Source organism: Carettochelys insculpta, chromosome 20 (assembly GCF_033958435.1).
Source record: "Carettochelys insculpta isolate YL-2023 chromosome 20, ASM3395843v1, whole genome shotgun sequence".
In the NCBI taxonomy this organism is placed as follows: Eukaryota; Metazoa; Chordata; order Testudines; family Carettochelyidae; genus Carettochelys; species Carettochelys insculpta.
Window position 1 is genome coordinate 8,037,673 of NC_134156.1, and position 11,032 is coordinate 8,048,704.

The 11,032-nt window shown below is 46.9% G+C and overlaps 1 protein-coding gene across 2 annotated transcripts in view; it reads right to left on the bottom strand.

Moving 5' to 3' along the window:
* UNK (unk zinc finger) overlaps positions 1-9,995 on the bottom strand; it is a 78,890-nt gene extending 68,895 nt beyond the window's left edge. Inside the window, exon 1 of one of the 2 annotated variants that reach the window (XM_075014160.1) lies at positions 9,605-9,995. In XM_075014160.1, the coding sequence (XP_074870261.1) occupies positions 9,605-9,702 (98 nt within the window). In that variant the 5' untranslated portion in view covers positions 9,703-9,995. The remainder of the gene's footprint in view (positions 1-9,604) is intronic. The other variant, XM_075014161.1, reaches the window with a different exon arrangement.
* Positions 9,996-11,032: the final 1,037 nt, after the last annotated feature.

Sequence of the window (11,032 nt, forward strand, 5' to 3'; positions counted from 1 at the left end):
GGACTCCTAGGGGAAGGGAAAAGCTCAATGTCCCAGCAAACCAGGGAAGAAGAAGCTCATGGTGACGGTGACTGCCACTGCCACAGCCCCTAAGCCCCGACCTCCCGCTCGCTTGCGGCGTGCACAGGTGCAGAAACTGCTTTTGGAATCACAGGCTTGAAAGCATGCTCAAATCTGTGCCGTCTCATGACAGTAGTGAACCCAGTCAAGCAGGTCCCTTAAGATCTTTGCACAAAGGACTTTTTAAAGACAAAGTTTGTCCTAGCGTATAACACTTCCCTGTTGTAGTCCACAAAAGCAGTTTCATGAAATTCTTTTGTGTATTGCAAAACTTATCTCATCAACAATAAACCGTTCACTGGTTTGAGCATTGGCCTGCTAAACCCAGGGTTGTGAGCTCAGTCCTTGAGGGGGCCATTTAGGGATCTGAGGCAAATAAATTAAAAAAAAAAAAAGCGGGCTGGTGCTTGGCCCTGCTGAGAGGGCAAGGGACTGGACTATGACCTCCCGAGGTCCATTCCAGCTCTGTGAAATGTATGTGTGTATCTCTATAAGAAGCAAATGCATCACCCTAATGTCTGGCCTTTACTCCTGCTTTGTTGCAGTGTGCTCAACAGTGGGCTCGCTGACCACCACTCCCCCTCTCTCCAGCTGTTACACTGGCAAAGATCTGAAAGAGAAAATGAACATGGAAAGATATGTTCCTAGAGCACATAGAAGATGCCCCCACAGACAGGGCACTATTAAGTGCATGGAGGAGAACCAGGATGGAGGAGAAGAGGGCAGATCAGGAAGGCAGGAGAACAGATTGTGAAGATAGCGCTCGCTGGCCATGTCTACACTAGCCAAAAACTTCGAAATGGCCATGCAAATGGCCATTTTGAAATTTACTAATGAAGAGCTGAAATGCGTATTCAGCGCCTCATTAGCATGCAGGCAGCTGCGGCACTTCAAAATTGACGTGGCTTGTCCAGACGGGGCTTCTTTTCTAAAGGACCCTGGCTACTTCGAAGTCCCCTTATTTCCATCTGCTCATAGGAATAAGGGGACTTCGAAGTAGCTGGGGTCCTTTCGAAAAGGAGCCCCGCCTGGACAAGCCGCGCGGCACTGAGCCGCGTCAATTTCGAAGTGCTGTGGCCACCTGCATGCTAATGAGGCGCTGAATACGTATTTCAGCGCTTCATTAGTAAGCTTCGAAATGGCCATTTGCATGGCCATTTCCAAGTTTTTGGCTAGTGTAGATGTAGCCAGAGAGCGTGAAGTCCAGACCCTAAAGAAGATGTTGAAGCTAATGGTGTAACAAACAGAACTCCTAAGGTGCCTGGTACAGGAACACAAAGCCCCACTGCAGACCGTGATGAACCACACACCTTCCTCACCATGCTCTGTACCCTTCCCCCATTGGCACCCCAGAATGCGGGGTGTGGGAGTCAAGAGTGGCCACGCATTGCCCTCCCACGGATGCTTGTCAGAGGAGAAGGCTAACATTTCCCGACCCTGTGATGGCAAAATGCCTCTTGCCTTTGCTTACACCCCACAAAGCCCCTTCCATTAACTCTTTTACTGTCCCCTAAACAAAAAACAATTAATCTTGCAAAAATAGTGTATTTACTGCTTGTTTTGTGGTGTGGGGGGGGGGCTGAGGGAGAGGGCAGGGGAAAAAAAGAGTTTACAGGATTTACAGACCAGCACACATCATGCAGGTGACACCCCCTTAAGAGCAATAGACATGACTGTCGTGTCACTATGTGGTCATTCATAAAGCTGTTTTTCAAAGCCTCCCTGATTAGCAGTGCCCCTTGCTCTGCTCTCCTCATTGCCCTGATGTCTGGCTGTTCATGATTAGTGGCCAGGTGATCTGCCTCAGCCCTCCAGCCTTGCATGAAATTTCCCCCCTCGCTGTCACATAAGTTATGAAGCACACAGCAGGCTGCCAGCATAAGGGAAATGTTGCTTTTGCTGAGGTCTACACGAGTCAGGAAGCACGTGAATCTGGCTTTTAAATGGCCAAAAACACATTCTACTACCATTCTGCACTTACTCAAGCTGAACTGCTCCTTACTGTGGCCCAGGCTGCCTGGGTATGTTTTCATGAGCCAAGGAAGCAAGAGGTAAGCTGGATCACCCAGGATCACTACTGGCATCTACACATCTCCAATGGTAATTTTGCAGTGTGAGAAGAACATTTCATTGTGCAGATTTCTGAACAGACCAGAGTTCCAAAAGATGTGCACACCTTTCCTGACCATCCCACGATGATATCAGTGTGAGGACCCTTGTGATCCACTGACACCTGCAACACTATGGAGACATATCCCTTGCGGTTTGTGTACTCTGTGGCAAGGTAGTCCTGTGCCAAGATAGCGATGTGCATTCCATTTATCGACCCACTGCAGTTAGGGAACCCCACTGCAGTAAAACCATCTACTATGTCCTGTACGTTTCCCAGAGTCCCTGTCTTTCACAGCAAAAGGGTATCGATTACCTTGGTTAGCAGGATCACAGCAGCCCACATTGAAGATTTGCCCACTTTGAATTGATTGTCCAGTGACCAGTAGCTTTCTGACACTGCAGGCTTCTACAGAACTATTACTACTCACTTCTGAACTGCCAGAGAAGACCTCGTTTTGGTATTTCAGCACTTGAAGGCAGCAGAAAGCAATTCCCAAAATTGTATAAAAGTGGCCTTAAACATGCAGAAGTTTTGTACCCTCTTCTGATTGTTCTGCAGGTATGGGACAATGTGGCCCTACTGGTTTGAGTTTTTTCATGGCATCAGAACCAGCACTCCATTATGTAACAAAGCACTGAGTTCAGACAGCATCTTCCTGTTCCTCCTCTCCAGTGTTTCATATTCACGTATGTCCACGTCCTCCTCAGATTCTCCATTATTGTCACACCTGCTCAGGTTCCGCACACAGCGCAACAGAATGTGTGAGGTGCTTACAATACTTGCCACAACAGTTTGATGCTGGAAGTGTTCCACACTAGCACTGCCATGTTGTCTACATGAATATGAAAAAAGGCTTGAAAACACGTTTTGCTGTTGCTTTCCACAAGAGAGGCAGGAGATAAAAGCACTATGGGACGCTGATGACACAAACCCAGGACTACCCGCAGAACCTTTTTGTCCTGTCAGATACCAAGAGCTTAATCCATAATGTAAGAGGACAGCAAGAACCGTGGGATAGTACCCACAGTGCATTGCTGACAAAAATCAAAGCTGCCCCCCAGTGGGGATGCATTCCATCGGCTTCATGTACCAATGTGGTCAGGCACCCTTGACTTTACAAAAATGGATACTTAAAAAAAAAATAAAAAAAAAAAAAAAAAAAAAAAAAATCGACTAACGAATTCAACTGAATTGCTTAATGTAAATAGATGTACCCTCAGTGAGTCTGAAAGCTATCTTTAAAATGCATGTCTCCTTTTAAATATGGCCAACTTCTGCTGTTTCCAACCCTAAATCCAGATTTAAAGGGAGTAACCAGCGTAATAGAGCTGAAATAGTCCAATTTTTTATTATTTGAAGAGTACAAAAGGCAATGTTTGAAAAACCATAAAAACCTAATTTTAAACAAGCTGCTTGTAAGTAAAAAACATTTCTGGGTAAACTGAAAAGACCACTTAAAAACTAGACCCATTTATAAGATTAGACTGGAGAATATGAAGTCCACTGAGGTAATAAGATCACTAAAAGTACCAATCTAATGCACTGCTGATATTAAACCATATTTCCAGAGCCGGTTTGTGCATATAAAGTCAGAACCATTTCTATACCACATTCACCTTGTCATCTCCACCCAATGATAAGAGTTGTGCTCTTAAATCTTAAGGACTCACACACTGCAGACACTCCAAACTCCCCCCCCCCGCCCCCCCCCCCCCAAAAAAAGATTTCAATGGTATGCTTATAAAAATGAAAAAGTGACTATTGATGAGAAAGAATTTAAACATAAGATTGTTTGCCAAAGGAATTCCGAACCCACACAAAAACAGTACGATCAGCTTTCTTATGATGTAACATTTATACAGCAGCAGCACCCACTGAGAACCCATTGGGTTAGGCCAGTGGTGGGCAATAATTTTTGATGGGGGAGGACACCGAGACTTTAGGAAGCAGTCAAGGGCCGCCCATTTTCTACGGAGGGGGTGTGGGGTCCGGGACGGAGGATTCCTGCTGAAGGGAGCTCAGGGTAAGGGACCAGAATGCAGGCAGGCCTGCCGACAGAGAGAACTTAGGGACCAGTTGAACGGTCGCTGGTGTTTGAAAGGGGTCTGGAGCTCCCAGCCATTGCCTCTGCTACTGGGGCAGTGGCTGAAGCCCTGGGCCCTTGAAATACTGTGGAAGTGCTGCTCCGCATGGCTCCGAGGACTGGGGAGGGAGGATCCAGCTCCCCGCTCTGGATGGCACTAAAGGCTGACTGTTCTCAGTTCTGCCTCTTCCACCCCAGGCTCCACTTCTTCTGGGGGCGCAGAATGGGGCTTCCCCACACCTTTCCCCTGGCCCTGCAGCAGCTGTCAACCCTGCTGGGTAAAGGATAGGGTGTGGGATAGGAGAGGGAGTTTGGGTGAAGGAGGGAGTTGTGACCTGGGGCAGGGGTGGAAGGTGTTGAGGATGCAGGAGAGGATTCTGGCCTGGCAGAGGAACATAGGAGCAGGTGTAGGGTCTGAGAGGAAATTATGACCTGGGGTAGGAGGGAAAAGGGTGCAGAGGGTTTGGGTGGTGACCTGGGGCAGGGGATTGAGCGCAAGGACCAAGAGGGGGTATTGGTGCAGGAGAGGATTCTGACCTGGAGAAGGGATGTAAGGGGGGATGCAGGGTCTGGGAGGGAACCAGAAGGTGCCTACCTAAGCAGCTCCTGCCAGCAGCACTCTCAGGAAGCCTTCCAACAGGCCTCAGCCCACTAGCTGTTCCACACGGTTCCCTCAGCTGGGGAAGGGAGAGCTTCCCATGGTGCTCCTACCTCAGCAAAATTTCTCAGCTCCCACTCCTAAGAGGAAAGCACACATCAGGGGTCAGTCATTCCTCTGCCCCATCCTGGCACCAGCCAAGAGGGAGAAGAATGGAGAGCTATTCCGTGCTTTCCTCTCCTTCCCTGAGAGGGACGGAAGGTCAACAGCTAGCAATAAACAGCCCCAGTGGGAATGGAGGGCTTCACCACCTCCTGCCTTCCCTAAAGCGCACCCAGGGATGAGGCGGCATGTGCTTAGGACAGTTCTGGACTGATACGGGGCATTCCCCTAACCTGCCCCTTTTGCCTGCCTGGTTCATAGTACAGAAGCCCACAGGAGAGCCCCCGGAGCCTAGCTAGGAGCGTACACCTCCTCCCACAGCAGAGCACCCCAGCCATCTCTTATTGAGGCGCACTGCCTTACTTTCACCTCTGGCCTGAACTGAAGTGTGTTCTCTCAGGGGAGTAGAATGGAAAAACAGGTTACTGTTCAAAACAAAAGTGAACACATAGATACGTATATTAACGAGTCTCATCAAATCTCACCCACATCTGATTGTTGGGATTTCTGTAAAGTTCTCAAATAATCTGGCACTCAGGGGAACATATGCTGAAGACAGTATTTCATCTTCACTTTTCTGGACACCTTATGACACCTAGGGTGCGTCTACACTTGCATTCCTCTTTCAAAAGAGATATGCAAATCGGAAATGCAAATAAGGCATAAATTTGTGTATTCAGCACCTTGTTTACATATTCTAATTTCGAAAGAGCTTCTTTCGAAAGAAGAAAGCCAGTGCAGACACTGCTCTTTCGAAAGTAAACCCATCTTCAAAAGAATCCTTCTTCCCTTATTTAACGGGAAGAAGAATTCTTTCGAAGATGGGGCTTACTTTCGAAAAAGCAGCATCTACATTGGCTTTCTTCTTTTGAAAGAAGCTCTTTTGAAATAAGAATACACAAATGAGGAGGTGCCAAATATGCAAATTTATGCCTCATTTGCATTTTCGATTTTCCTCATTTGCTTACCTCTTTCGAAAGAGGAATGCAAGTGTAGACACACCCCCACAGTTCAAAACTGTCCAGTGTCACTAAAACCAAACCAGTATTCATTATGTCCAAATGGACAAGGCTAACTAGGTCAAAACAAAATCTTCACTACATGACAACTGGTTTTTTAAAGGAATTGATTACTTGCTTTCCATTTCTTCAAACCCAACCTCTATTCTGATCTGCAAATTGTGGATATCTATTATGACAACTATACCAGTGACACACAAGAAACAATGTGAAATAATGCAAAACACACAGGTATTTCCATGCACTATTTAAAATATTTGAATAAGGTTTTACAGAACACATAAAAGGATTTTTCCTCATGCTAATGATAATCTAAAGTCTGACCAACAAAGATGTTACGCGAAACAACACATCCAGCCCTTATAAACCTGAAGACTGGTTTGGGTACCTTAAGGACATTACTGTACTCCTGCACTTAAAGCAGTACCACAGGGAACCATCATACATGTTAATAGCTAATACAATAAACCCAGAGACAAATTAATAACAGAAGGTACTTATAAAATTACTATTCATTTGAATTCTATTTCTGAAATCAAGAGATTTGAATAAGAAAATAAATGCCCAGAAGAAAAAAGCACGTGTAACAATGTAATAGCTGGCAATGAAGTACTATTGCCACTAATGGAAAAGCTAACATTTTATAAGATTTTTGGTCAATTCACAAAAGAAGTAGAACAAAAGGCGCAGAATAGTAGCAACAGTTGTTTCTTGTTTCCTTCTGCTGTTTTTCTAGAGCAAATAAAAAGGACCTTCCATCCACATATAAAACCACAGTTGAAAGTAAATTAGACACATATCAATAGTGCCAACAACTCAAATACCAATAAGGAAACTGGAACAGTTCCTAATAAACACAACCAAAATTCTTTAAAACAGATTCTCAGTGCTGCCCCTGTTCCCAGAGGATAGAACAGGATGTGGCTAGTTCTATTTGAATTTACACTTTGTGACCCTAACATCCCCTTACTGAAACAAAAGGAACAAAAAAGTACAATTAGAGATTTAAATCTTATAGCATGCTCACATAACAAAGAACAACCAAAATAGGTTCCCTTATATTATAGAAAGAATATGAAATAGCGTGCTATAGCTCAAAAACATTCTAACTATTTCAAAATAAAGACCACATCTTAAGAGGCAGTTTCACACACATCTCGCTTGCCATCCTGCAATCATGCAGATCACCTCAATATTCCTGTGGCAACTCTAGCAATTGCTTTTATGGATACAGATAAGTATTTTTAGCTGCCTTTTATGCAAGAGCTTTTTGTCCTCTTTGAGAAAAGTTAATCATATAAACTTTGCTCTCTTTTACTTCCTTTTCCTTTGTCCATTCTTCTCTACCATTCAGTCGCCTTCTCCATTCTGCTCCGAATGTCCCATTGCCTAGCTTCTCTTCTACTGCATGAGATGTTTTGCTGCTTGGTTCCCTTTTCCTCTACTTTTGTAAGTTTGCTCAAGAACCACATGGTCTGCTTCTTGCTATGCTACATTCGACATATACCTAAATTCTTTTTTCATGTGGACATTCCCCTCCCACTCATGACTGATAGGTTCACTCATACTGGTGACTCCAGTCCCAAGGACAGCTCATTTCCCCGCCTCTACCTTTGTAGCAGCAGTTCTAAGAAAGAGAGCCAAGATAGCTTTTCATTTGTGCTAGATTCAAATGATTCCCAACACTGTATCTGTTGAAGTGGCTAGTAATATGAAGAGCCAGCACAACATGACCAAGTCTCTCTCCAAACAACAGTTGGGAAGTTGACGCCGGTAGTTCTTGTAAGTGACTGTAAACTAGGACTCCTAAAATTTTATTCCAACATCTGCTATAGACTGACCATGATTTCTTGCAGGCACATTATTTAACCCTGGTAAACCTAAATTTACTGCCCTGTAACATGCATGGAAGTTGTGTGATTTAGTGCTTGTAAAACACTTTAGGTTCACTGGATGAAAGGAGTTACAGAAATATAAAAAGTATTATTTTCTAGCAGAAAAAAAAAAGTCCACAATCAGCTTTAAGGAAAAACAAAACAAAACACAGACTACACTCTGGAACTAAGACACACACTAGTGATATGAGTAATTTGTTCTAGTACTTTTCCCTTCTAGCGGCCAACATATCCTAAGAAGGGTGACAAAATTCAGGGATTTTTTCTTCCCAGGATACAGTTCCAAGATGCACAAGAACTGCCACTTATTTCAACTCTCATTGCCCCCATCACCAACTCAGCCCTCACCATGATCCTCCTGCCACTTTCCACACTTCCATCTTCTTCCAATTTAAAACAGGAAAATGAACTTTATTGCCACTGTTTCCAACCTGAATACTTCAGCTGCCAAGGGGACATCACTGGCCAGGAGCACTGCACAACAAACTCTAATAACATTTTTATATTCTTGCAGAGGATGTGCTCCAGCAATAAATTCCCTTGTGAAGAAACAAGCTCTAATGAGGGATGCAACACATACTGGAGCTATTGCTTTCATGGAGAAGTCATGCTTCAGCATAATGGGAGTGTGGTGGGAAGGAGGAAGAGTAACATGCTCTGCAAGAGCTCCTTGAGAAGGAAACACTTTTGTAACATCTGCCACATGTGGGTCGGTCTGTGATATCTCCCGTATGTGCATGTGCAAAACATGGGAGCAATAATTCTTTTCAGGCATGCAGGTTAGATAGAGAATTCTTCACCAGAACCTACACACGATGCATTCTAGTAGATATGCGCATGCAGCATGGACTTCCTGTAGCGCCAAAGAGCTGCAAATGACAGCTCTGCGACGGAGAGTGGAGCTTAGACCCTCCAAATATTTTTGGGGGTGGGGGGGGAAACTTGGTGATGTCTCCTTCTCAGGTCCATACCTGAATTTATGACCTTCCCTGGGGGTGTGTCCCAGTGGGCCATGTACCCTGTCCAAGCATTACTAATCAGAAGTGCACTTGTGGAGGAGATGAGGCACAACAGACAGACATGCGCAACACGACAGCCACCCAGGCCACAGATGGGAGGAAGGGGCTTGTACTCAGGCCCTGGGGCCCACACCCCCTTCAAACAGGGGGAAAGACAATGTATTGGGGGGGTTGCACACAAGCCAAGAAAAACCAGAAGGTGGGGGGTTAGCAGACTCAAAGTTGGGGTGCTCCACCTTCTTGCTGAGGCTGACACACTCTGCCACAACAGCCCCACCATATGGCAAGGAGCCAGGCAGCCTCACCCAGGGGCAACGTGCCCTGATAAGGGGAGGGGAAGAAGGACCCCCGCTCCAAGGCACCCCGGAGACAGGGCTGGTGGAAGAGAGAACTGAGGCCCCACTGCATCATGGTCAGTGCGTGTAGGTGTCTGCGCGTGGGGGGGGAAGGTGAGTCACTGAGTCCCTGCCCCGCCCCCTCCCCTAAGGCGGGATCCCACCGGCCCGCGCCGGCCACGGCCGGTTCCAGCCGGTGCAGGGCGGGTGGTTGGTCTCCGTGCGCGCGTGCCGCACGCTGCCCGCTGACGTCAGGCGTGTGTGGCGCGCGGGCGAGCGCCGGGCGGAGGGCAGCGGCGGCGGGTGTTCTCGCTACGTACGTGTAGTGCTGCGGTTTCTCGGGCTGCGCCTGCAGCGCGCTGGCGGGGGCCGCCGGCCCGGCCGCAGGGGGGCCGCTCGCCACTGGGCCCTTCGACATGCTCCTGCCTTCCGCTCCCTCCGCCGCCGCTACCGCCGAGGAGACTTTATTATTCACTCTGCGCGGTCCGCACGGAGACCGCAATGCGCAGGCGCCGCCGCCGCCATTACCGCCCCGGTGCGCGAAGCACGATGGGACTTGTAGTCCGGGCGCTCTTGCGAACTCCACCAACCCGGGACACAGCGTGGCGGCGTTTCCCGGCTCTAGAACTACAACTCCCAGGGACGCTGTGCGGCCATTGCCCCGGATTTTCTTCAGCGCGGGGCCTGATGGGAATTGCTGTTTGGGAAGTCTTGTTGATTCCTGAGGTAGGGGGAAGCGCTCTTAGTATGTGAGGGTCGTTGGGGACCTGGAGGGACTGCGAATTCCGCGCGGCGCGTACACTAGCGAGTCACGCCAGCAAACGCCGCCCAGACAACGAGGGGCTTATGGTTAGACTTTGAAAGATGACTGGTAAATGTTGACTTCTCTGCACACCCCCCACACCAACCCTTGACAAATATTTTCATAAACACAAACCAGCAATCACGTAGGACTTGAAAGACAAAATAATTTATGAGGTGATGAGTCTTCCTGGGGCAGACCCACTTCAGGTGAAGAAACAAGCTTCAATAAGGGATGCAACACACACTGGAACTCTTGCTTTCATGGAGAAGTCATGCTTCAGTATAATGGGAATGTGGTGGGGAGGAGGAAGAGTAACATGCTCTGCAGGAGGTCCTTGAGAAGGAGACGCTTCTGTAGCATCTGCCACGTGTGGGTGGGGCTGTGATATTTCCCCTATGTGCATGTGCAAAATATTGGAGTGATACTTACAGAAGTATCAGAGGGGTAGCCGTGTTAGTCTGGATCTGTAGAGCAATGAAGGGTCCTGTGGCACCTTATAGACTAACAGAAAAGTTTAGAGCATGAGCTTTCGTGAGTTAACTCACTTCTTCAGATGCATCTTGAGCATCTGAAGAAGTGAGTTAACTCACGAAAGCTCATGCTCTAAACTTTTCACTTACAGAAGTGTTTCCTTCTCCTCAAGGAGCGATTGCAGAGCATTCCTCCTTCCCACCACATTCCCATTGTGCTGAAGCACGACTTCTCCATGAAAGCAATAGTTCCAGTGTGTGTTAAATCCCTCATTTGAGCTTGTTTCTTCACTTGAAGTGGGTCTGTCCCACAAAAGCTCATCACCTAATACATTATCTTGTTAGTCTTTAAAGTGCTACGTGACTGCTAGTTTGTTTCATCAGAATACAGACTAGCACGGCTACCTCTCCCTACTTTCCATAAAAATGTATAGTAAGATAGGCAAAGTAAGAAAATACTGCTTGAGAAGTAT